Here is a 26,558-nt window from a genome sequence, read left to right on the forward strand (position 1 = left end):
GCAATGCCATAGCTGTTGAGGCAAGAAACAACTTAACCTGATGTTTGTGATAAGGTGATGAGAACGTTGATGTGAGGGAGGGAGAAGATCTGATGCTGACCATCCATCGGGAGGCGACAGGATCGGATCAAACCTCGATCAGATTCCGAACATTCGTCATCAACAATGATTCAACGGTGATTCCAGCCACTCCAGGGAAAGACTTTGATGACGTCACTACTGATGACGTCACCAATATGGTTGAGTTTTTACCTGGAGTGCTGGATGTTAGGATCAGTGTCCACGTGACTCAAGATGAGGATCCTGAAGATGATGAAGTGTTTTATGTTGAGGTAAACATTGTTGTTGATTTTTTATGTTTAATCAAATTAAAAAAATAAAATAAAATTAAACACCAGTTGGTTTGTTTATACCAGGAGGTAAAAGTTATTGCGATTTTTTTATTACCGCATCAGTTGTTCCTTACAAAAATGTATCTGTATTTGCTGATGTGAAGGTGATGATAACATTGTATTAATATGTGTTGCCAACTTTCTGACAGTTATATCACACCAGTTTCCTGACATTTGATCTAGCATCATATAAAGCAAAGCTGGGTGTAAATGGAAACATTCACAAATGTAGTAAAGTTTATAAGTCAAGTCTCGTTAAATCTGATTGAAATCAAGCTGAGCTCTTAAAAGCCATTACGTGCATAAACTGCTACATTTCACATAACCGAAATATTTTCTGACTAAATTTATGCGACTTTCCTAAACTGAAAAAACGCACAAGTGTTTATTTTGTATGTTTTGTATAGAATTAATTGTGATTGAACTTTAATTATTTGGTAGATGCTATTGTTAATAATTTTAACCCTTCGTTAGTTTTTGTAAAAGTTCGGTAACTTTAATAATCTCTCAGTTGTTCGGAACTCGTGGTGATTACGTCACATACGGAAACACTCGAATTCGTGCAACAATTGTTCAGAATGACAATGCCAATGGAGTGTTTAAGTTCGATGCGCCTTATGACATAACAATGAAAGAGGGAATCTCACAAACCATCACGTAAGTGACGACATAATTGAGTTAGTGACTAGTTTTAATCTTGTAAGGTTTTTGGAATTTTTGGGGTTGTCGCAAAAAGCTTAAATGTTGTGATGTCAGTTGTGATGAAAATAAATTCAATACTGTGATCAGCCCTTAAGATACAGACCAGCAATCATGGCACACTCATATGTAAATCACAGTACGCCAGGCCCAATAATGGCATACCACTCCTGTTGTGGGTTTGAATCCCACTGCAGGCTAGATTTTTCTAGCCGGTGCCTTGCCATATGGGAATGCTTGGTGACCGGCCGATTTGGTATCACGCCTTTAATGGGCTTGGCGTAGGCCTACTGTGATGTTGCGCTGTCTTTGTTCATCAAGAAAAGTATATTTTTTGTTTTTCAACAGGATTATGCGATCTCGTGGCGAGTTTGGTGACGTTGATGTTCATTGGAAAATTATTCGTCACAATGACAGTACTAGTGATGTCATAATGCAACTTGCTGCACAGGTTCGGAAACGATTTTGCAATCCGACTTGAAACCAAAAAATCTTGGATCTAAAGAGGACTTTTGTATATTTTCAGGAACAAGCCAGTGATGAATTTGTTGAAAATGAGGGAATTGTTTCGTTTGTGGAAGGTCAAAGCTCAGGGGAACTCGTTTTGACCCCGAAATCTGATTCAATTCCTGAATACGATGAAGATTTTGTTCTTGTCCTGCTCAATGTTTCAAGTAAGATTAAATATTTTGTGCACAGTTTGAGATAAATTCATGCACAACGCTTGCCTTCATATTGTTGTCACTCACAACACAATGCAGCACGAAATGTAAAAGTCAACTACAAATATGTTTAACATGGGTTTGTTTTTGAGATAAATCCATGGACAATTGTTTATTGGATGATCCTTATCGCCTTGCAAATGTAGTGGTTGACATGCAAAAGCTTTAGATTTACATAAACTTCTAATATTACCCAATGCCCTAATTTGAATATGAAATAATTCCTGTTTGAATGTAGTGTGTCAAAGATTTGTTCATTGTTTGTGTTTGTATGTTTCAATGTTTCAAGAAAGAGTTTGATGAAACATTTTTGTGCATGGTTTAAGATAAATTCATGGACAGCGCTTACCTTGCCTTGTGGCAAATAGTGTTAAAGTAGACTGCAAATTCGTTTAACATAAGTTAGCATTTTCCCCGGAAAACCTTATTTTATCGTGGATGTCGTGAAAGTGTTTTGTGACTTTCAACGTATTTCCCCATCAGATGGAAAACCTCGACTTTCATCGAACACAAGCGAACTTTTGGTGAAAATCAAAGTTGAAATTAACGACTCTCCCAAAGGCTGGATTTCTGTTGGGACTTCGCATGCGGAAATTGCTGAGGATGTGGAAAAAAGGGAAGCAGCGGAAATTGTGGAAAATACGGAAGAGAAGGAAATTCAGGAAATGCGGAATCACACAATTGTGGAAGTTGAACGGAGAATGGGAACTGACGGAAATGTAAAGGTGAGATCCGTGTTTTCATTTTTTCACCTGTTATTTTCAACCAGATGAGCTTTTTGATTTGTTGTGAAACGAAAGTAATTTTGATTTGATTTTAAGGGCTAAGTTTGCAAACTTTTCATTTGTTTTCCAGACCTTGTGGGAGATTTATCCGGCCAATGAGATTCCAGCTTTTCGCTGCAAGGATTTGTTGCTGTCTTCCACACCACATGGTGGAGCTGTTGTCACAACTGGACGCGAACATTCTGACACTTTTGCAATGAAGTTTCAAAAAGGTCGGTTTCACTTTCCGGGAAATTTGTAAAAATCAGCAAAAAATGTTTGGTTTCAAATTTTTTGTGTTCAAGGTGTATTACGATATTACGATAATTGTTTTACTGTCGATTGTTTTGGTTTTCATGTCAAATTCTCTTAGTCGTTCCCATGTTTCAGGAAATTTAAGAAAATCAGTAAAGATTTTTTGGGTTTTAAAATATATTTGTGTTATGTTAAGTGGTTGTCAAAATATTGCGGTAATTTTTTTCTTGTCCATTTTTTTATTTTCTTGTAAGATTTTTTTGCATCACATTTAGGTTCGTTTGTTGTTGTTGGAAATTCCGACCAGCCAAGTTTTCAGCAAAGTGGATTCAGTTTTTCAATCTGGTTGAAACTGGATCAAACCGGTTCTGGTGGGAGTGGGGAAGAATCTGTGACTCTGCTGCCTCTGGTGTCGAAACATCAAAATCAAACTTTGTTGTTTTCAATCAGTGTGAAAATAAATGATGACGAAACAACAGTTCTGTTCAGATATAGGTTTGTGGACAACTTTATATATTTAACTGATAAAATTCTTAATATTATTTGGTTTGGATGTAAGTTCAGAAAAAACACTTAGTTGTTCACCCTTTGGTTTTAAAGAAATATATATTTCGCTATTACAGCATCATCAGTATCTTATACAAATAGAACCAAATGATGAACGACTAAGTGTTTCTGAACTAACATCTATTGCTATAAGGCTCATTAGTCTTCATCCACCAAGCAACGGACTGGGTGATTCCGGCTTTTAGTTTCAATTACAAGCATTGATTAAGTTTTAACGTTTTTTATTTCATCAGACCCAACGATTTGCACGAAAACGTTAAAACTTTGAAAATTCTTCTCGATCGTGACGTCATGATTGTCGACGCTCACTGGCACCATCTAGTGGTGACGTACACCGGTAGCGAAGTGGTTTCGTACATTGACGGAGAACAGAGAGGCAGATTGTAAGATTTCTGTGTTTGTTAATTGTTTAGTGCAAATAACAAAAAAAATGTTTTATTACAAAAGGGACATCAATACAGATCCACTTTATGACGTAACAAATGATAATACGATTGTGCGAGTTGGTACAGAACAATCATCAGATTATGACATCACATACGAAGGAATAATGCAAGATGTTCGGGTTTATTTGTCCCCATTGTCTCCAGTTCAAATACGACAATTGTTTCATGTCAATGCTCATTATGACGTCACACCTATTTCTGGTTACCTCCAATACAGGTAGAACATATGTCAAGTATTTTTTACCCTAAAACGGAAATAAAATATTTTTGAAGACATGAAAAATATTAAATTTAATATTAACAAACATGGGAACGTGATGCTTAAAACCAGCATTAAAAATTTGATACATAAAATCTGTGATATTAGGCTATAAACTGTTTGAACAAAAGCCAAGCATAAAAGGTCTTCAAATGACTTTATATTTACAATTGAGATACTTTAGTATGTGTGAAAATCTGTACGTTGTAAAATGATTTCGGACAGAAATTTTTGGGTTTGCAGAATATCAATTTAATCTCTTCCCACATTTTCTTCTAGTCCTGGTGAAAAACTCGCAAACATCTCAATATTTTCGGTTGACGATTCTGAAACTGAAACCAACGAAAGTTTTGTTTTGTTGCTTCTTGACGCCACTGGAGGCGCTGAAGTGAACATGGAAAACATGACAAGTGAAATTACTGGTGGGTTCACATGTTGGCATGGCAACAACTCTATTTCTGCCCGAAATTTTTAAGCTGATTTTTTTGTCAGTGAATTTTTCCTTTTTTCTGAACAAAATTACTGGGGTTAATTAAAACTTGTCAAACAATATGAGCAGTGGTGGGATTCAATTTTTTTGTCAGCCGGTTCTATCACAAAAGTCATATTTTTCAGCCAATTCTTCTACAAAAAGTCTATTGACAGTAACCGGTAATGCTAACCGGTTTGCTGATCTCATAAAATTTCGTAAGACGGTTCTATAGAACCAGTGCGAACCAGCTGAATCCCACCACTGAATATGAGACAATAGCACAGATGCGGAAAGTTTCAAATACATTATTATTGATTCATGATTATCGATTTAAGTATTTTGACAGTTTTAAAGAGCGACAATTCAAATGGATTGTTTGGATTCACTCAGCCGTGTCAACCCGACCACGTGACAGAGGGCGAAAGCGTGATTTGTTACGTCACAAGGTCACTCGGTAGCAATGGTGACGTCACAGTACATTGGCGGGCAGGAACAAATTACCATGACGACGGCGACTTCGCTGATTTTGAAGGACAAGTCGAATTTTTATCCGGGGAGCGTGAACAGGTTGATGGCGTAGTTGTGATGTATTACATAAGTTCTTTTGTTTGTGTAAATTACCAAATTATTTGTTTGAAACCGAAATTATCGGCTGTTAACAAAGTTTGTCAGTGTTAAACATATATTGGGTGAAAAACTTGTCTTCACGCAGGTACACAAGGCACTTTAAGAGTAGTTTTTCGAAAACAAAATTGCCATCGATGCTAAACACGCTTGTTTCCGCTCGCATTTTTCACTGATGATGACAATGGTTTTGTCGAAACGCTTCCCCAATAAAATGCCCACGTTTTATTTCACATACCTCCACGTGTTTGTGAAATTAATGCAAGTAATTCTTGACATTTTTGTTTCTCGTTTAGTACTTTGAGTTGTGGACTCGAAACGATGAGATTCCTGAAATCGACGAAATCCACAACATCACTATTGTTGAGGCTCTACCACACGATGGCGTGAAGAGCAGTGCTCCTTACAGCGGGGCGTCGGTCGATCCGGATCATGAAGCGACTTTTGTTACAATTAGAAGAAACGACAAACCGAACGGTGTTCTGCAGGTGCGATATCCCATTCACGTAGTTTTGCAACAAAGATCATGAATTTACTGCTTTTAAATAATTAAATCATTTTGTAACACTATACACGGATATATTCATAAGTTTAATGATGAAAATAACGGCCCAAATACACGTAAAAGCGACATGCTTTGTTGTTCAAACGTTTCGGCAAATGCTCATGTCATCATCAGTGATATGAATAAGAGCCACATCAGTTACACCCGTTTATATACACTTGAGTCATGTAAAAGATTGATAAAAATATGCGAAAGTCCTTTGTCTGTATATTAAGGTATCTTGTGTACAAATATGACAAGATATTTTACAAACGTGCATTGAGGTATTTTTTTGTTAGTTTTATGACGGCCGACCCCCAACCTCGCAAGACAATGGAAGCATTCGGGAATCATCAGAACCTCCTATTGTCCACGTCACAGAGGAAAGCGATCACGTGACTTTAATGGTCGTCCGAGCGGCGGGTTGGTTTGGTCACGTGACAGTTGAGTGGAGAACTCGTGACGGTTCAGCGATTTCACACCAAGAACCACGTGACTTCGAGGTTTGTCCTGATTGGCTGAATCAATTGAGTCTAGTTTGCTCAGAGAAATTCCTTAAACGTTTGAAACTGAAAGTTATCAGTTTATTATATTGCCTTTAAAATTGACAGCTTTGTATTTCGAATAAGTTCTGTAAGCAGTTTTTTTAAACATTGCTTTTAATGAATAATATCTATTTTCTTGCAGTCGACTGCTGGAACTTTGACCTTGGAAGACGGTCAAGGTCATGCGTTTGTTGACGTCAAATTGTTGGATGATGACGTTTCTGAGCTGGAAAAATATTTTTACGTTGTTTTGTCATCACCTACTGGTGGAGGTTGGTTGTTGAAAATAACTGGTTAACTGTTTCTGCGACAATCACATTACAGCCATAAAGATCAAATTATGAACCTGTATATAGAAGTGAAATTAAAATTAAAATGACAAAAAAATTAAAACTATTTTTTAACTTTATTTTATTCCAAGCCTTAACAACTGCTTCTGCGACAACGACATCAAAGATATAAAAAACAATAAGCCTTTAACAAAAACAAAAAAATGACTGAAAATTGAAAACTATTGTTTATCTTATTTTATTCCAAGCTTCGCTTAACAACGCCTCCCGTGCGAAAGTTGTCATCGAACCATCAGATGACGCGTTCGGAGTGTTCAAGTTCAACTCAAGTTCGTTAGATCTCTATGTGGACGAGCCACTAGATGGAGCCAAACTCGCAAAACTGCAGGTAAAATTCATGGTGTTGTTAAAACGAAGTTAGTAGGGATGGGCCGAATCTGCGAATGTTCCGTTTGGTCGAACACCGAACACTTCACGTTAATGCTCGATGGTGTAGAGGCCCCAGGATATGCGTTTTCCACTATACTAACCCATAAAAAAACAGACATTTTTGTTCCTGGATACCCATTCGAACACTAGTTTCATTTGTTAGCAGGGCATAAGTATGAAACTTAACTAGGGTGAGTACCGAGCATCAAAAACAGCGATGCTCGGTACCGAGTACCCGGGTTCTGGCTCGGCTCGGCCCATCCCTATAGAACAGTGGTTACCAAACTTTTTCGTATTTTTTTCAAAACGGTCCCTTTGCCATTATTTCGAGGGCTCGCGGTCCTTAAGCCTAAATGTGTATTTCATAAAAACGTAAGTTGATTGCAGGATTTTAGCTAGTTACGCAAAGAAATCATCCAAAGACAACTTGTGACATCACAGACAAGTCAAAAAGCATTACGCTTGTGCGCGAACAATTGAATTTTTGATAGTTGTTATGCAATAAAGGCTATTTTTTAGCAATGGAGGCATTCGATTTTTAATTCTACTTTGATTTAAACTTATTGAGTGGCACAAACTGAGAATTATAGAATTACTTCAACCGCTTCGCGGTCCCCCCAACATTGCCTCACGGACCCCTAAAGGACCGCGGACCCCAGTTTGGGAACCGCTGCTATAGAAGTTAGTCATGAAACCATTTTGCCATTCACTTTCACTACAATTAATAATGACTTGTAGCCGTTGAAAAATACACGATTTCCTGATGAGTACTTTTTGTTGGTTTTGCTCAAACTCACTCCTCAAGTTCTTTCTCATTTGTAGGTTGTCAGAGGCGGAGGCGACTTGGGCGAAAGTGCTGTGTCATGGCGAGTCAGCAATAATAAAGATGATGACGTCACACCGCTTGAAGGTCAAATTGAGTTCAGTGAAGGTCAAAAATCAGCATATATTGAAATAGAAGTGTTGGCTGATGACGTTCCTGAGTTTGACGAACGCAAGGAGATTCAGCTTACAGAGGTGAGAATATTTTGTTAAAACTTATTATTAATTTGTTGCTCTTCCAGCAGTTTTTGTTGTAAAAATCGACGTTTCGACGTCCTATACAACAGGGGTCGGCAACCTTTTTTGTACTGCGGGCCGTTTTTAGAATTGAAATTTTATCGCGGACCGGACTTCAAAACATTTTTAATATTCAGAGATAAAAACGCCTAAATGGATGGGAAAATGATTCAACGCATTTACCCTGGAATTATAAGGCACAGTAACGAACTCCTCGCGGCTCGGCGGTTGCCGAACACTTCCATACAAGACGCAATCATCAGTGGGATATATTGACGTGAAGGCGGCTCGTATGGGGCGTCGAAACGTTATTAATAATAAAAACTGCTGGAATACTTGTCTATACATTATGTCTGGCAGCAACAGCTTTTTTATATAAATTTGTTGTTTGTCGAATAAAAACTTGTCAGTTACGAAATTGTCCGCGAAAGAAATATGCAAATCTCGTTGCCGATTTACAATCCTTACCCAATTTTCATTTTGATGAAATCCAACCAAACCTTTTCTCAGGTCACTCGTGGTTCGCTCGGTTCAGCTTTTCATGTGAAAGCTTCCATAACGATTCGCGCAAACGATGATCCGCGAGGACATCTAGTGTTCAGCCCAACATCCGTGTCAGCGAATGAATCAGCTGGTTTCGCAAATCTCACGGTAAAGCGGATGGGCGGAAAAGCCGGAACAATCAGAGTTTATTACAAAACAATCGACACTGCAACTGTGAATGCTTCCAATGTAGGGTAAGTTGACCGGTTTGGTAATTTTTTCTACCAAGTCTAAAAAATCTAAAATCTTCAGTAAACCTCGGTTTATCTGGATTCGGTTAATCCGGATCTTCACTTAATCCGGACAATTTTTTGGTTAAAATGGGTCTAGAATCTAGTGTTAACCAAGGTTTGCTGTATTTACATTTGCACTAATAAGACCTCCTAGGTCGAAACATTGTGTGCTGTCTGCTGCTTACTTATCGTTTGCCAAGTCTAAAATACTCTCTAAAAAATAAAATCTAATTGCATTTTATCAAAAACATGACTGGCAAAGTACTTGTGCATATGGAATACATTTTTGCATTTGCTTGTTGGAGGATGATTTTCCATTTCTTTTATTTCTTTATACTATTTCTTTCATCAGAATTGCTGTTGCCGATTTGGATTTTAAAAACACGTCGGACAGTATTTTGATCCACGAAAATGTCACCACTTCTTACGTCATAATACCTCTTATTGATGACGTCACACCTGAAACAGAGGAAGTTTTCTTTGTTCAACTAATTTCTGCTGAGCTGGTTTCATCAGGAGTTGCAGGTATTGCCTCAACTAGTGCACGTTGCATGTTGCCGAGCTGTATAATGCCTAGCAACTATTCCACTGGTTCAGCTTGTCGTTCAAATTTTGTAATGCTAAACAAAATACTAGCTGCAGACAGTGCACATTGTTTCGACCTATAAGGTCTCATCAGTGGTGACGAGAGATCGGCTGTGGTGTATGCCCAGTTGTGGCATCACACAGACTAGGTGAGGCATGGCTTTTTACCCTGTTACTTCCAATAAACTGGACTGCCATTGGATGGCTACAGTAGCCAATACGGACAATCTCTCGTCACCAGCTGCACTGATGAGACCTCATAGGTCGAAATAGCGTGAACTGCTTTCAGTTTATCATTTATTGGTTACATGCTATAAAAAATGCTGTTGTTTTCCAAAAACTTATACCTACCGTTCTGGTGGGCGAAACGTCAGCAAATATACAAGTTGAACACCAGTTGAACGACAGATTTGGTAGTTATGCAACCTGGTTGATGAAACGCTTGTTCCGTGTTTTCCGCTGGTTTCGTAAAACGGGTTTCGATTCCGCTTTTTCCCCCCACAGTCCCCAACTCTCCACGTGTCGGTTCCGACAACGAAACTTTGATGGAAGTTGTGATCGCCGAGAATGATTCGCCGCACGGAGTGCTAGAGATCAGCACCACCTCGATTCGAGTCAAGGAAGACGTCAGTGATAGTGACGTCACAATGGGATTTATTAGCGTTGTTCGGAAACTGGGCTTGTTTGGTGACGTCACAGTGGGTTTGAATGTTGTTCCCGGGTTGGCAAGATCACAGGAAGATTATAATCTCATCGCATCAGAGGTGATTGTCTGTTTCAGAAACTAAGGCTGTTTCTTGCTCGTTGGGGTTTGGTGAAATAATTTAATGTTGATGGTTGAACCAGCATTTCTTTCAACTTGTTTTAATTTGGACTCATCGAACCTGTCCAAAACAAATGACGCGGTTGAAAGGTTGCCCAAATTGAATAAAAATTCTGTTTCGCTATTGTTACGTCACACACAACGCTTTTTACAACAACAGAATTATTTCCACATACATAGACTTGATTTAAGTAAAGTTGCAACAGAACAAAGATACAAATGCCAGAAATCTTTGCAAATGACGGAAACTTTTCCAGGTAACTTTGTTGGATGGCGAATCTTCTAAGCCGATCCCGCTTCGTATTGTCAACGATTTCACTCCCGAACTCGCCGAGGATTTCACGGTTCAGTTGCTACCTGATAGTGCCACTGGAGGCGCTAGAACGGGCGTCGATGTCAGTTGTCACGTCACAATCGACGAATCGGATGATCCGTACGGAGCTTTAGGTATTTCTTCCACAGTTTGTCTGGTTCATGTTTGTTGTAAACTGGAAGTTATGCACAAGGGTTTAATCCAGAACCGCTGGTCCATGAACCACTTGTGGTCTATAATGAATTTTTAGGTGGTCCACAGGACGTTTAAAATCAATATATTTCTGACTAAATTTATTTTATATCACTTTCTTGAAATTGCCGGTCTAACTTGATTCTTACTTAACAATGCGATTGTCTACGAAATAATTAATGCTTTATTCTTACTTAACAATGGACTGGTCCACGATATTTTGTAATTAAGCTTGTGATCTATGGCCTGAAACGAGTTGAGGACCATTTGTTTAATCAAAGAAACTGTAATTTCCCAACAACATAAATTATTTTGACTTTCAGAGATTTCTGTTGATGAGACAGTTGTGGATGAGCCACCAGAGGTCGGTGGGGAGCTGCCCGTCATTTTCACTGTGAACCGGAGGAACGGGTTACGGAGTGTCGTGGCTGCGGAGTGGGAAGTATTTGTAGAACCCGCACAATCTGCTGCATCATCAGGAGTTCTGGGTTCGAATCCCGCCGACGACGGAGGGGATGTCGATGTCCGGAGTGGGATTGTTAACTTTATATCCAATGAGACGAGCCAACAGTTCACGGTCAAGGTGAAATAACGATATTTGTAAAACTTTATAATCAAGTGGAAATTGTGTGTTTGGTGGACACCATAAACATTTTAAACCATGGACACAAGTACTTAGCCGAAGTTTTCATTATACTTGAATCAGCGTTTTTGGTATGCAAACGGAATAAAAGTTAACAGTTTACAAAAAAGGTTAAAAGGAATTATAGTGACGCTCACAACACCCGTTTCGGCAACTGTATCAGACTTCTAAAGTCGCGCACCAAAAAAAAAACACACTAAAAAAGCGACGTGAATGAAAAAAGGCGACGAGACAAAACGCAAGTTTGCCAAACTTTTTGGGGGGTTGATACGAGATTTGGAGAAAACATAATAAGTTAAGTCCATTTTTGTTCCAAAGGGCTACGTACCAATGTTCATGTTTGCAAAACATTCAATGCGCTTAAAAAGTCGTTTCTTATTTACACGATGAAGATCCAACTGCCAATTGCTTGGTTAAACTCCTGGATAATCTGTCCAAACATTTCTATGTTGCAACGTTGAATTTTTTTTCAGATTCTCGGCGACAATTTGCCTGAAGCTGACGAAATCGTGAAAGTTCGACTGATGGAAATCAAAGCGAGTTATCAGGGTCGCATTGAACGAAGCAGAGGTGAAGCCTCAATCGTTGTGAAAGCTAACGACCGTCCTTACGGAGATGTTGCTCTGTCAAACCTTTCTTACGTCACACAGGAACAGGACGGGGACTCTACCGCTACCTTGAGGATATTAAGAAGGTAGTCTGAAGAATATTTTTTTTTACCTTATTCACATAAATGTTGTAAAGATTTTGTGGCCATCACTCAATCATTATGTTTGAGTGAATTATTTTCACATTTCAACCATTATTTTCTCAGTTCTTTTTCATTTTTTAACTTATTTACAAAATAGATACATATAATAACTGAATGTTGATTCCTGTTGTAACCCCATCTACAATATCTAAAAATATGAAAACCAACAACTGAACACGGAAGCATTTCTGTTTTGTATATTTTGTAAGAGGTTAAATGCAAATTACAGTGGGTATCATGTTTCGGCTTTTCCCCCCGGCATTTTTCCACGTGTATTTATCTGCTCCACCACCTTACATGCGTGCATAGCAGAAACTCACTACCAAACTTCGTCTTGTTTCAGTGGAGGATTATACGGCGACATCCGGGTGGTTTTCAGCACCGCGGAAGTTGACCTTGTATCGGAGATGTTAAAGAACGACGAGAATCTGCTGGATATTTTTCTGCCACCGATTCTCACTCAAGATATCGGTCAGTTTGTTTCAACACTTTAAGTGACCCGATGCAGAAATGCTCTAATCAGTTGTTTAATTAGCTTGTTCTTATAAAAACCACGTGAAGTCGTGCTGCATACAGATACACACAGTAACAACTGGCAAGTTTCCCACATCAGTTTATTAGAAAATTTTCGATCTCATGTCCATGTGCTGACGTACCTGGGTACAGGGAAACCCCCTTTACCCGTACAACATTGCAGGCCAAGTTTTGTGCCGAAGATAAAAACGTTAAAAATCTTCACAACAATTTTGGCAGCGTCTTGCCTCACTTTTACCCAAGAATTTTCGCGTGTTTATGTCGTGGTATTATCACAAGTGTGAGATGTGTGGACCAATCGGGGTGAAATTTACGTGTGGGTTTTACTTATCCATTAAATCTTGTCCACTTTATTACAGACGATAATCTCCAGCTCCACCAAGTGGACATAACATCTTCCGAGAACCCGCAGGTCACGTGCGCGGAGGCTTGTCTCCGTGAAAAGGTCTGCGGAGGATTCCTCTTCAGCTCTTCCTCCTACGAATGTCGATGGGCGACACGTGACTCGCTCAGTGACATCACAATCACCCCTGTTAGCGGGATCGCGACTGCACCGACGCGCAGCACTTCAAAATATTCGTTCTTCGAGAAAGATTCAATCAAGGTTGGAAATGAAAAAATAAAATAAAAAAATAAGGTTTATGTAAGAACAACTGAAATATTTTTAATGGTATTGAAATACATCATTCTTAAAACTAAAGGTAAATTTAAACAATATATAAGCTGTTGCTGCCAGGCATGATGTATAACCAAATATTGCTCTTCCAACAGTTTTATTGTAAATAATCGACGTTTCGACGTCCTGTACAAGACGCCTTCATCAGGATAATGACATATCTTGAAAATTTAAACGTTCGCAAATCTTGAGGTAAAATCCCAATTTCATTTTATTTTTTTCACCAGGCAAGTTACTTGTACAAATCCCAAGCAAAATCTGGAATGGATTTTATCCCGATAACTGGAGCATCGTTGGTAATAAAAGCTGGACAGGAGTTTGCCGACATAGAAATCACAATCCTGGGGGACAAAGAACCAGAATTGGATGAAGCTTTCACGGTTTGTTGTCAAATATCAGGGAATTTATTTAAATTTCTTTTATTAAAAAGTTCTTATTAGAGCAATAAATTTAGTTTATTAAAACAATATTTAAAACAATACGAATTGGCTACAAAGTTTTTTAATTCTATTTGAAAAAGGCACTAAGATATCCATTAAAGCGCTTTTTTAATTTCTTTCTGATCATAAATTAAATTCTATTTGAATAAGGTAGTAAGATGTCTGTGTTTCGAAGTAATATGCAAACATGTCAGAAAGTAAGCAGTAGGAGACTTGAGACTTTATTTCGGTTTGCATTCTGATTCTATAGGTCCAGCTTTTATCGGTTGAAGTATTGGAAGTTGAATCGGATCAAATTAATCTTCCTCTGCTCCTGCATCCGACCTCATCTCGTGTCACCATCCGGGAGAACGATCATCCTTATGGAGTCTTCGTGCTGAGAAGTTCAAATCCGGATCAGAAAAGTTCATTGGAAGTTGAAGAGAGATCGATGTTGTCGCTTGAGATGGTCGTAGAGAGGAAAGGTGAAATGAGATGAGGTTTTCATGATAATGTTGTGGTTTAGAAACACTATACACCAGTGGTTCTCAAACTTTTTAACTTTTTTATCATAACGATCCCTTCGCAATTTTCTCAAGCCCCCGCTTGATTGTGGAAGTATATTTTGCTTCTCGCGGCCCCTCTAAAATCGCTTGGCGGACCCATATTTGGGAACCGCTGTTATACACGGACAGGAAGAGTAATTTAATCAAAATAACTGCTTCAGTTAAGTTTTTCATTAAATGTTGTGATTTGTTGTCACAATGATCATGTTTGCCAGGTGGAAGTGTTGGTGACGTCACAGTGGAGTGGCTGGTTGCCGGGGGCAGCGCGATACGCAACAGTGATTTCACAGGAGATGACGCAACATTGAAATTTGCTCACGGGGAAACCAGCAAAGGTTAGAGCCAGTTTTTTTGGAGCAAACCAACTTGGCAATCTCCTTTTCTTTTGAGTTGATAGAGCTCTTCTGGAAAGTATTTTTTACCCTGATGAAGGCGATCTGCATAGGACGTCGAGACGTCGGAATAAAAATAAATTTATCAGAAGAGCTCTATATTGATATAATGCCTGGCAGCTGTAGCTTATATTTATTTCCTTTTGATAATTTCCTTGACATTTTTACACTTGAATTTTCCAGTGATCAGCCTCACTGTGTTGGATGACGACATCCCAGAACCGGATGAAGACATAGAAATCTTACTCACTAATCCATCAGGTGGCGCTGTTGTGAGTCCGAGTGACAACCGAACGCGGGTCGTGATTCTCGCAAACGACAAGGTTGGAGGTGTTGTCGGTTTTCAATCAAATTCAAGGTCTTTGATTGGTCAAGAAGGTGGGTGTGTCTGTTGGTTAAGCGTCTTGAAAATCTTTTTAATCTACCTAAATTTTCAAAAACGATTTTGTCCGCTTGCATTGTAAAGTGACAGTGCCTGCAGTTTGTGACATAAAAATGTTCTGGCAATCGTCAGGCAGTTGATTTGTGATGAGAATTGTGCATAGATCTGTGATTATTGGTGCGATTTACTAGCTTTGACTTCAGCCAAGTGTTCAGTTTCATCCACAACTTTCATTTTGTTTCAGGCGAGACCGTCACACTTCACTTGTTCCGCACGGAGCCAGCTTTGGGCAGTTGTCAGGTGTCATGGTCGGTTGATTCCGTCAGCGGTCACATGCCAGAGGATGGTTTCAACTTCACTGATGGATCGCTCCTCCTCGCATCCGGAGTTAAGGAGGGATCGATTGATCTTCACCTCACTCCTGACTCCGTTCCAGAAGTGAAGGAGGAATACCGGGTTGTCCTGAGGAACGCTGAGAGTGTTGGTGAGTTGCGGAAAACGAGGAAACGGGATAACAGGGAAACGCGAAGACTAGGGAAACTGGGTAACGGGATAACAGGGAGACGAGAAGTCCAGGAAAACGAGAAAACTGGGAAACGGGAAAATAGGAAAAACGAGAAAACTGGGAAATGGGAAAATACGAAAAAATGGGAAAAGGAAAACTGGGAAAAAACGGGTAACGGAAAAACTAGGAAATGGAAAAAATGGGAAACGAGAAAACTGGGAAACGCAAAGAAGAGAAAAGGGAAAACAGGGTAATGAGGGGACAGGATAACAGCGTAACGGGATGACAGGGAAACGGGGAAAAAAGAGTGCGAGGTAGTTTACAAATATTTTACAATATCGCGTCTGTGCAACTTATCCCGCCTGAAACTCTGTGTTCATCCGCTTGTACATCACCTGTGTTAAACTCCCTTACACATCAACAGCTGACACTTGTTTGAATCTTCCTAGACATCCCGGCATCAGGAGGAGCAGAAATTGATCCCGATGCATCAATAGCTGAGATCTCGATCCAGGATAGCGATGATCCTCATGGAGTCTTCCAGATAACGCCCACATCACAGAGGGTGGATGTTGAGGAAGAAGGAAGAGACATCGACATCTTCATCTCCAGGAGGTTCGGATCAATCGGAAGAGTACGAGTGTATTATGACGTCATACCCGGTAAGTGCCTGTGACGTGATACGAGTGTATTATGACGTCATACTCGGTAAGTGACTGTGACGTCATACGAGTGCACTATGACGTCATACCCGGTAATTGAATGTGACTTCATACACAGTTTTGCGTTGCCGTGATGAAAACTTTAACGCCTCCCTTACAGGTACACTGTCTACGTTGAATCCCGACATTGAAGTAGCCGACCCAGGGCAGGATTTTACTTTCGACGCCGAACAAAGTTTCGTCGATTTCGATGACGGAGTTACGTCACTGCCCATTGTGATGCAAATAATTGATGACGACATTCCTGAGTTGAATGAGATTTTCCACGTCAACCTCACTCGTGTTGACCTCATCAGTGATGACGTCAGACCGATACTTCCGCCGACAATCAGTAAGTTTCGATCGTTTTTCGATACAGGGGATTCACCTACTGGTGTTTCTAGGTGAGGGGAATTCCCTTGCACAGGTGGTCATCAACGCGAACGACGGAACGAAGGGAATTGTGGGATTTCACGCCGATTCCTCCCGTGTTGATGTGGAAGAAGGGATCGGGATGTTACGGCTCAGGATCGTCCGGGATCGCGGGACTTACGGAAGAGTCACTGTGTTCGTCTTCTCGCAAAACAGGGATGCGGTTATTGATGAGGATTTCACCTGCGAACCTGAGGTGGGTCGCACAGAAGGGTTTGTTACTTTTCCCCCCTAGGTCAGGGTTGTCCAAAGTGCGGCCGGCGGACCAAATGCGGCTCCCGACGGCATGTCAAGTGGCCTGTGGCTGTTGTTTTCAAATTGTGTTGCGTATGGCCGCTATAGTTAGGTTAAGTTTTTGGGTTGTGGCGACTTGCTTTTCTGGAACTTCTTTATTTATTAAATTCTTCATTTAAAAACTTGGAAAAAGCTTGGTCCGCGGGCGTCTTCACCTGATAAAAATTGGCTCCCATTAAAAAAAGTTTGGGCACCCCTGCCCTAGATACAACAGTTCCCATAATCCATACCCACATTTGATTGTAGTCTTTTCAGTATCCAATATTGTTCTCCAGTTTTTCTTTAAATCTCGGAATCATGTTATTCGGCTGTTGTGTCTTGTCCAATTCGACTTTTCACTCGTGAGGTTTTTCACATTTCACTCGTGAGGTTTTTCACATTTCACTCGTGAGGTTCCTCTGTTTTAGACGATCGAGTTCGGCGACAACCAAGACACCGCAGTGTACGACATAGAAATCATAGACGATTCGACACCGGAGGGCGCTGAAACATTTGACGTGTTGCTTGGCAACCCGTCGCACGGCTTGCAGCTGGGGAACGTTACCAGGGCAACAGTTACCATCGTTTCGAGTGATGACGCACATGGGAGGTTGGCCTTCGATAATCCCGCTAATATCGCGATCACTGAACCGGAACTTTCAAAGTGAGTCTTTTTAGTGCGGATCCCGAACCGGTTCCACCAGAGCAGATTTAGAATTGTTCCATAAGTCATCATTGCAAATTTATTCAACTGAAGTTATTGGTGGTTTGAAGGCTTTGTATTGCAATATGTAGTCTAGTTTTATTTTTCATATATATATATTTAAATATGTAGCCTAAATGTGATGCACTGCCTGGGTGTGAAAATATAAAATCTTTGTTTGTTTTTTGCATTTTGTAAAGTTGAAGTCGCGTTTATGAGCTTTTTTCTGCGCAATGTAGTCTACATGCGATGCACATTGAAATATTAAGCCATAGTTTGTGTTTTGCATGACGTAGATTTAAGTGGCGTTTACGCTCTGTTCCATTGTGGATCAAACAACTTAACGCAAAACTCAGTCTATTTGTTTTGTTTTTTTTCTGCAGTATTTCCAACAGCAAAGTTGAACTGGTGGTATCCCGCCTGCCACTGGATGGCGTGTTCGGTCAAATTTCCGTCCAGTTCAAAATTGAGCGTGTGACGTCATCAGGTGACGTCACCAGTGATGATGTCATCGATTTAGTTCCGAGCAGTGGTTATGTGACGATTGAGGATGGAATCGGGTTTGAGGTGGGAATTAAGTCTGAGAAAAGCCTGGTGTGTTGCAACAAAATACGGATAGATAAGTTAGGGTTGATCTGCCACAAAAAGCTGCAATAAATGAAGCTTGTATTGCATTTATATAATTTTTTTATCTTTACAACTCCGATACATTCAAATGCTGCATTTGTTTTTTTAATCTTTTTTTTCGGACCAAACTGTTTCGTTGGTTGCGGTTTTTGTGTTTAGATGTTTTTGTCGTTGTGTATTTGTTTTTAAATAAATAGATTTGGTAAATTGTTGAAAGCAGTTTCATGAATGTATGTGATGGTTAAACACGTTTTGTTTGTTTGCTGGAAGCTTTGATTTAGTTCCACTTGAGCAGGCCTTACACATTTCACAAATATTCCGAATTATTTTTCCAGGTTCTTGAGATTTCGGCAGTAGCAGACGATTTGCCGGAGCTTGAGGAATGTTTCCGTGTGACCTTGTTTGACCCCCAGCATGGCGCCACTTTGAACACGACAGGAACAACAACTGATATTTGTATCGGTGAAAACGACGCCCCCTATGGATTGTTTGCTGTCTATCCGTCTGCTTCCAGGTATTCCCCTGACAAACATGAAAGGAAGAAAACCCACAATTATATTGTTGTGTTTAAACTCGGTATGAATCATCTAGTAGTTTTAATGTTTTAAAGTAAATATTTCAACAGAATGGTAAAACGCCTGCACTGGGATGTATTCTTTATGCACCAGTTATGTGGTAGTCACCCATTTAATTAAATTGCTGTTTAAGTCTGTGTATAGTATAGTGTTCCTAAATTTTGATATATTTTGAAGAAAATTTTTCTGGAACAAAACCCAAATAAATCACGTTTGCCGCCACATTGCGACTAGATTGTTTAAATTCAACGTTTGATAAATTGGTTATTAAAGTGGTGAACAGCAAGCTTTTCTTGTTTTTTATTTTGTCGAGTTCATTTGTTCCAAACACGTTTTTTTTTCATCAGAAATTCTTCCCAAGATTTTCGTGTGAGGGAAAGCACCGCTAACCACGTGATCCACTTCGATGTTGTGCGTCATCAAGGTGACCTTGGGAAAGTGACGGTGGATGTTTCGACTTTGCAAGGTGAAATAAATTAGTGTTTGAAAGATTAAGTTTGTATTTGCACTGAAGTGAACTGCTGGTAATGATCAACTTAAAATTTACCAGTGGAAAAAAAGTGAAAGTCGTATGGAAAGTTTAAACTTCATTTTTTAAATTAAACTACTGGCGACGATCAAGTTGAAATACGTATACACCTGTGGACAGATGTAAAGTCGTATTGGACTTTGAAACGTCAATTATACATAATAAAAACTGGTGGAAGAGCAATATATGTTTATATATTATGCCTGGCAGCAATAGTTTATGCAGTGAAAGTTTAACATTTTAACATGATTTACAGTTTTCCTCTATTTTGTTTTCTTTATGGAACAGATTCAGCCGTTCCCATTTCTTCGTCCAACAACCTGACCTGGGCATTGTCCCCGTTCCAAACCTTTAACGGAAGCGGTGGCTTCCGGTTTCACAGTTTCCATGACAACAGTGACAACTACTTGATATATCTGACGTCAAACCTGGTTCGACCAATCACATCGCCCGTAGGAAGTCGGGGAACAGTGACGTCTTTAACACCTGACATCCACTCAACCCTGTATGTTTGGAGAGGCGTGTACGTCCCAACACAGGTCGGTAACTCGTAGTAAAATATCTTAATTCATTGTTGCATAAAGATCCGGTGATTATTTCAACTTTTAGTGACACTTAAGTTCATAAAGCTCTTCTGGCAATTGTATTTTTATTCCGACGTTTCAACGTCCTATACAGGTTGTCATCATCAGGGTAAATAACACTGAATGCGCGTAGTACAGCGCAGGATAAACAAAGGACAAAAAAGAATGAAAGAACAGTCGCATTCATTGTTATTTACCCTGATGATGACAACCTGTATAGGACGTTGAAACGTCGGAATAAAAATACAATTGCCAGGAGCCCTATAAACTGGATATTATGCCTGGCAGCAATAGCTTATATATTTTAGTGAAAATATCAGATTTGTTTATTGTTTTTAAATTTTTCTGCAGACAATTGAAACAGACGGAGCATCAGATGCTACAACTTTCACGATCTCAGACCAACTTTATATTTTTATTTGCAACTCCGGGGAAAGTGGAAGGTGAATGTCGTGTGTTTTGTAATAAAGTAAATAATTCGGATCGCTCATGTGGTTTAAAAGCCCCCGCAAATGTTTTTGATGCAAACGACCTTAGTTGGAATTCGTGTGTTTTCTAATAAAGTAAATAAGCTACAGAGGTTTAAGAGTTCGTGCAATTGGTTTTGATGCAAACGACCTTGAAGGTTAAATTCGATTCCAAATGTCAACTTGAGTTGGCTGACCAAATTTTTTGTGACAATATTTCAGACGCGAAACAAAATCCCGCCTCTACAAACTTGGTGGTGACGGAAAAGTTGAAGTTTTGCAGAACATCGACACGAAGGGCGCCACTAGTGTGACACCGTTCACCAGTGATGACGTCACTTACATATTCGTCACAAACAGCCTTGATAACAATCATGTAAGTTACTTTGTTGTGAAAAAATCTTGCGTAGAAATGTACTTTCGATAAGATTAACTGCGTTAAAATCTGATATGCATAAAACAGCTTATGGGTTTTTCCCCATTTTTAATATTTGTAGCAAATAAGAACTCTTCACTGTTGTTTAAATCAACGGGACTTAATTTTGAGTAAAATTTTAATTTGAACAACATTTCAGGTGTCGAGTATCGATTCGGTTTTGTTCCGCTTCAATGAACAGCTGGAAAGACTTGAGCAGATCCAAACTTTGCCCACGAGAGGCGCAACAACGAGAGGCGCAACAAAGTCGAGCGTTTTTGAAATGTCAGGAAACCAATATTTGGCGATTGCAAACAGGTTTGTGCGAAGTGAATCAAAAATCTAAAAACTTTTGCAAAATCTACTGACACCGTACCTCACGGGACGCCCGCATTTACGTAATTTTCGACTGGTGGAGCAAAGAGCACTTTTCACATTTAAAACATTATATCTCCAAAAATGCTCACGGTTAGGGCTGTTAGGGTCTGGGTACGGTATTAGCATTCAAAATTCAACAAAATAAGTGAAATAACTTAATTTTTAATGTAAGTCTCCCGTGAGGTATGATGTTAATAGCTCTAACTCTACCCAATTTTCTCCACCAAAACTTTTACAGATTTGACTCTGAGGTTGAGGGAAATCCCCCTGTGATGTCAGTTGTTTATAAATGGGACAAAGATTCTAGAACTTTCGTTCAACGACAATCGCTCGATGTTTCCCACGCTAATGATGTCATCCACTATGACGTGGGAGGACAACATTTTTTGATTGTTTCGTGCGCTTCTCAGGATAACAAGCAAGTGACGTCATTAACTTCTGACGTCATCGAAGTGTTTCAGGTATTGGGACGTCACACCTATTGTTTATCGACATTTTTTTGCCAGTGTGAAAGTTGAATTTGTTGCAAATTTACAAATCAAAGTAATTTAGCGCAGGTTTTTTAACTAACAATAATCCAGATACCTGTGTGTTGATGTTTTTCCAGTTGTTGTGTGGAACGCAGGTATTTTAATTGGCAACAAGCAATCATTCAGATTTTTGTGTGGTAAAATTTTTTCTACTTTTTATGTTTTGTTTTCGAGTTGTTTTGTTTAATGCAAATCTTGTCCAGATTAAACCGGTTAATCGGGATCCAATTTGTGTTTTGTCCCGATTAACCGGATTGCGATTAACCAGTTCCGTCATATATGTGTGTTGCAGATTTTCGTCAATGACAATCAAGGTCACTTGATATTTCGTCCTCAACAAACGATTCCTCTCATGCGAATAAATAAACTGGAAATAATTACGTCACCAGCGCAAACTTTCTTCCTGCAACACGAAATACAGGTTTGGATGCGTTCATGCGTTCATACGTGACATTATGTTGTTGAAACATCGAGATTTTCTGCAGGAAAAATTTCTAAACGAAAACCGAGCCACGCTCTTGTGCGCCTCTAGTGACAACATATCTGCTTGTTTTTTGTTCGATCATGAATCGCAATTGTTCGTGAAAATCGCGGAAACGATTCCGGCCAATCACGTGATTCCGCACGTCATCACATCAACCATGGTGGTTGCTATGGCGACGAATCGACAACAAAGCGAACTTTCCACCGATGTTAACCATGACAACGCGCTGGGTTTCAAGCAGTTCTCTTCGTCCGGTGTCTATGACGTCATAAACATTGTTGACAACACAACTGGGGGAACAATGGGCGATTATGTCGCTATCCGAAATTTTTCGAGTTTGACCTTTGAACCCGGAGTGCGAGTGATGACGATGGCAATGACGTTGATCGACGACATTGAACCTGAACGAGATGAAAGATTTCAGGTGAGGAACAGATTGTTGTGTCAATGACTTCCCTGCATGATACGACACAGATGCTAGTTTGTCTGTTGCTTTGTGAGTGGACCAACATATGGTTCAGATAAAGTCTTGAACCACTCTCTAACGTTTGGCCGCCTTAGAATTTCAACAGTGATAATCAATGTTACATTTGTAAACGATGGATGCTGCACACTAAACTGGCATTGCGCTTGAATCGTGTATAGGCTCCAGATGCCCCAATCACAAGTAAAAATGGATTAATAGCAAACGTTTTAGCTTCTTTCTTCTTTTTAAGATTATTTTTCCTTTTGAACTGAAACTGTGTTTTGTATATTTTTGTTTCGAAAATAGAAGATTTCACCGACGCTTTTTTGAGCGTATTGTAAACATTTTCGCTTCCTTTATTTTCCAGATTGTTTTAGGCAACTCACGTGACCATCGAGCTGTTATTGACGAGAATAGTTTGTTGAACGTCATAATCGAATCGAACGACGACGCTCATGGAGTTTTCGGGTTTGACTTCGTGAGTCTATGTTTTAAACTTGTTTTTAAGCAGGTGGTTGACATGATAATGACGGTTCGAACTTTCCATAATAAACTCGACTTTGTGTGTTCTGCTGGGGTTAATTTGGCGCATTATAACAAGACTGCTGGAAGAGCTAAAAATGTTGATACACTGCGGAATGTTGAAGAATTCCCACTATACCGTTGAGCAGATTCCGTTTATTTACTTTTTATTTTCCCACAAGGATTCACTTGAGAAACATGTGGAGGAAACGGAGCGTGACGAAGTTTTCACCCTCAACATCCGCAGAAACGAATCAACATTCGGTCACGTGACCATCGCGTGGCGGGCTGAGGGGGCCATCAATGACGTCACACCTGTTTCCGGACAGGTCAGTGTGACGTCACATACCTACCTTTGTTTTACTTGTGACGTCATAGACCTACCTTTCTTTTACTTGTGACGTCATAGACCTCCCTTTGTTTTATTGTGACGTCATATACCTCCCTTTGTTTTACTTGTGACGTTGAAAGAAATATTGTTTCCAGATCCACTTTGAACCGGGTCAGGAAATTTCTTCGCTGCAAATGAGCGTTTTGGCCGACAAACTACCGGAAGTTGATGAAAGTGTTTCCGTTCGACTTTTCGACCCAAGCTTGGATTCTCTTGATTCCAGGTTACCCAAGTTCAGTTTATTTACTTATTTTATGTTTTTTACTTACAATGATTAATGTATGCGTGTTAACCTTTTTTGCCGTAGTAAGTTATGTAACAAACACGAACAGAGAAGACCCACGATAACCACGCCTTGATAATAATTAGCTAAATGTGGGTCTGCCGTGAGGTATGGTGTTAGTCGATTTTCCCACGATAACCACGCTTTGATAATCGTCAATCTTTGGGGTCGCTTCACTAGCATAATTACTACATAATCTTGTCTGCTTACAAATGCCATAACTTGTGTTGTTTTATAACTCTCAACGAATACATTAAAATCTCGAAACTTGTTTTCACGCTTTATATTTTTATATGACGTCATCAGCTCATCACCTCCACGACTCGATAGCGCCACCTCGAGGGCACACGTTGTGATTCTCTCGAATGATTCTCCGCACGGAGTCGTTTCGTGGAACGTTAACTCGCTTCGAACTGTGATCAATGAAGCGGACACACACAACGAAGCACAGCTGGTCACGCTTGAGTTGTTACGTAGTCAGGGTGCCATGGGAGACATCGAGGTTTGTACGCTGGAAAATTTTGTACAAAAACTGCTTGAAGTTTTAGAGCTCTTCTAGCAAATGTACCTTTATTCCGACGTTTCAACGTTCTATACAAGTCGTCTTCATCAGGGTAAAAAACACTGAATGCGCGTAGTACGGTGCACGATAAACAAAGGAAAAAAGAAAGGAACTCAAGCACGCGCATTTAGTGTTATTTACCCTGATGAAGGCGACCTGTATAGGACGTCGAAACGTCGGAATAAAAATATAATTGCCAGAAGAGCTCCATAAGCTATGTCTGACAGAAATATCGTACATAAAAACTTCTTGATCATGTGTTGAACATTTCATCCACGCAGGTTTCATTCAAAACATCGGAAGCAACGAACCTTCCGCTGAAATCTCGAGCGCTATCTGGTGTCGACTTTATACCGCGCCGTTCGTCGTTAGTCATGCGTGAAAACTCCACTAGGGCGGCGCTATCGATCAGCATCATTCCTGATGAGATTCCAGAAGATATTGAGTCGTTTTACGTTATAATTGATGGAGTGAAACTGATCGGGGAATCTGAACACAGCACGAAACCTGGTAAAGTTCGGTTGTTGGAAAACTATTTTCTCAACCTTATTTGGTCACTGCCCGTTACTAAACTGTGACAAAAAGTCCAATGGTTTGGTAATTACATTCTACATTTCTGGTTATAACTAAAAGTAAATCGGACTTGGACCCTTAAAATTAGGCGGAATAATCTTCCAAACGTGTAGATAAATTGGATTGGTCACTGGCTCCTACAAAACTGCGACAAAAACAAAAAGTTGCGAACACTTCACTGTGACAGGTTGTAAATCTTGACACAAGGTTACCAATAAAATTGTTTGGCGATTACTTTTTACATTGTGGTAAATAAAAAGCGCGTTTACATCGGGCGTTTACACCCGTGAAATTAGGCGGAATAATCTTCCAAACGTGCAGATAAATTGGATTTCTTAAATTGAATTCTGGGCACAGACCCAAGTATATGTATGACAAAGGGTTGACCATGAAGATTTCATGCCAAAGGTTTTAAATTGTGGTAGTAATTAAAAATTTTATTTTTTTTATTGGAAAATTAAAATTTTGAGCGTAAAAAATCGGTTTGAAAGATTGTTCACATCAGTTGGGGGTAAAAACAACTTCGATTTGTTGTGAAATGAGTTTATGGATAGATATCGGTCCAGTATAAAACAATACAGCGAATATATAAATGGGATAACATGGAGTTTGGATGGAATTATGTTGTAACAGTAACAAGTTTCCTTCTGTAGTTTATTTCATAATTAGTGGATGACAATTTTAACGCTTCGTCCTCGCAGGGGTTGGGCCACCAGGGGGCGATATAGCGGAAGTGACGATCGATGAAAACGACAATTCACGCGGATTCATTCAATTCAACGTCACTAGAAACACGGAGGGCGCTATAGAGGCATACGAGCTGCCCCGAATAAACAACACACTGAAGGTGAAAACTCAAAAGTTCAACATTCCCACAGATTCCTACATAGAAATCACAATTTCCAGCATAGAAATCACAATTTCCATCATAGAAATCACAATTTCCAGCATTGAAATCTTTTCGCAGATCCCGCTCTCTCGGATCTCGGGACTTTTCCGCACGGTGGGAGTAGAGTGGCTGGCTCGACCGGAAACCGCCAAAAACTCGGATTTCTTTCCCTCATCCGGTTCTGTGCAATTCACCGAGGGTATGACGTCATCGCACATAGAAATCATGATCGCTGATGACGACGAAGTTGAATTTCTGGAAACTTTTACCGTCCAACTTGTCGGGACTTCAGGTAATGTCAATAGTCGACGGAATATTCTTGCAATGAATAATATTAACAATGTCAGCAACACACGAAATCCATAAAGCAACAGACTTGGGCAACTAGATGTTTTTTGGTTTTTCAAATTAGATTAGAATTAAAATTAGAGCATCTCATTTTTTACGAATTAGATTAAAATTTGAATTATCATAATCTCAAATACTAGAAATTAAACTAGAGTTCAAACTAGAATTAGATTTAAACCAACCATCTTTAGTTTGTTTTAAA

At 39.6% G+C, this 26,558-nt stretch overlaps 1 protein-coding gene across 1 annotated transcript in view; it reads left to right on the top strand.

The window, feature by feature from the left end:
- The window catches only part of LOC145215598 (adhesion G-protein coupled receptor V1-like), a 63,348-nt gene that overhangs the window by 12,400 nt on the left and 24,390 nt on the right, over positions 1 to 26,558 (top strand). The window contains exons 22-71 of the mRNA XM_080084312.1: positions 55 to 332; positions 904 to 1,049; positions 1,440 to 1,542; positions 1,618 to 1,765; positions 2,297 to 2,538; positions 2,669 to 2,810; positions 3,108 to 3,327; positions 3,633 to 3,782; positions 3,847 to 4,062; positions 4,384 to 4,526; positions 4,923 to 5,143; positions 5,497 to 5,688; positions 6,044 to 6,247; positions 6,432 to 6,561; positions 6,828 to 6,967; positions 7,831 to 8,025; positions 8,578 to 8,804; positions 9,196 to 9,368; positions 9,933 to 10,192; positions 10,509 to 10,698; positions 11,080 to 11,339; positions 11,873 to 12,093; positions 12,494 to 12,621; positions 13,044 to 13,288; positions 13,588 to 13,740; positions 14,051 to 14,264; positions 14,561 to 14,680; positions 14,921 to 15,115; positions 15,364 to 15,603; positions 16,074 to 16,286; positions 16,447 to 16,677; positions 16,730 to 16,953; positions 17,459 to 17,694; positions 18,117 to 18,300; positions 18,696 to 18,874; positions 19,283 to 19,401; positions 19,753 to 20,003; positions 20,400 to 20,491; positions 20,738 to 20,891; positions 21,091 to 21,248; positions 21,547 to 21,769; positions 22,131 to 22,259; positions 22,324 to 22,746; positions 23,156 to 23,266; positions 23,493 to 23,639; positions 23,797 to 23,924; positions 24,291 to 24,486; positions 24,828 to 25,056; positions 25,821 to 25,966; positions 26,087 to 26,300. Of these exons, the coding sequence (XP_079940438.1) occupies positions 55 to 332; positions 904 to 1,049; positions 1,440 to 1,542; positions 1,618 to 1,765; positions 2,297 to 2,538; positions 2,669 to 2,810; positions 3,108 to 3,327; positions 3,633 to 3,782; positions 3,847 to 4,062; positions 4,384 to 4,526; positions 4,923 to 5,143; positions 5,497 to 5,688; positions 6,044 to 6,247; positions 6,432 to 6,561; positions 6,828 to 6,967; positions 7,831 to 8,025; positions 8,578 to 8,804; positions 9,196 to 9,368; positions 9,933 to 10,192; positions 10,509 to 10,698; positions 11,080 to 11,339; positions 11,873 to 12,093; positions 12,494 to 12,621; positions 13,044 to 13,288; positions 13,588 to 13,740; positions 14,051 to 14,264; positions 14,561 to 14,680; positions 14,921 to 15,115; positions 15,364 to 15,603; positions 16,074 to 16,286; positions 16,447 to 16,677; positions 16,730 to 16,953; positions 17,459 to 17,694; positions 18,117 to 18,300; positions 18,696 to 18,874; positions 19,283 to 19,401; positions 19,753 to 20,003; positions 20,400 to 20,491; positions 20,738 to 20,891; positions 21,091 to 21,248; positions 21,547 to 21,769; positions 22,131 to 22,259; positions 22,324 to 22,746; positions 23,156 to 23,266; positions 23,493 to 23,639; positions 23,797 to 23,924; positions 24,291 to 24,486; positions 24,828 to 25,056; positions 25,821 to 25,966; positions 26,087 to 26,300 (9,483 nt within the window). The remainder of the gene's footprint in view (positions 1 to 54; positions 333 to 903; positions 1,050 to 1,439; positions 1,543 to 1,617; positions 1,766 to 2,296; positions 2,539 to 2,668; positions 2,811 to 3,107; positions 3,328 to 3,632; positions 3,783 to 3,846; positions 4,063 to 4,383; positions 4,527 to 4,922; positions 5,144 to 5,496; positions 5,689 to 6,043; positions 6,248 to 6,431; positions 6,562 to 6,827; positions 6,968 to 7,830; positions 8,026 to 8,577; positions 8,805 to 9,195; positions 9,369 to 9,932; positions 10,193 to 10,508; positions 10,699 to 11,079; positions 11,340 to 11,872; positions 12,094 to 12,493; positions 12,622 to 13,043; positions 13,289 to 13,587; positions 13,741 to 14,050; positions 14,265 to 14,560; positions 14,681 to 14,920; positions 15,116 to 15,363; positions 15,604 to 16,073; positions 16,287 to 16,446; positions 16,678 to 16,729; positions 16,954 to 17,458; positions 17,695 to 18,116; positions 18,301 to 18,695; positions 18,875 to 19,282; positions 19,402 to 19,752; positions 20,004 to 20,399; positions 20,492 to 20,737; positions 20,892 to 21,090; positions 21,249 to 21,546; positions 21,770 to 22,130; positions 22,260 to 22,323; positions 22,747 to 23,155; positions 23,267 to 23,492; positions 23,640 to 23,796; positions 23,925 to 24,290; positions 24,487 to 24,827; positions 25,057 to 25,820; positions 25,967 to 26,086; positions 26,301 to 26,558) is intronic.

Source organism: Phallusia mammillata, chromosome 2 (assembly GCF_965637545.1).
Source record: "Phallusia mammillata chromosome 2, kaPhaMamm4.hap1.1, whole genome shotgun sequence".
Taxonomy (NCBI): domain Eukaryota; kingdom Metazoa; phylum Chordata; class Ascidiacea; order Phlebobranchia; family Ascidiidae; genus Phallusia; species Phallusia mammillata.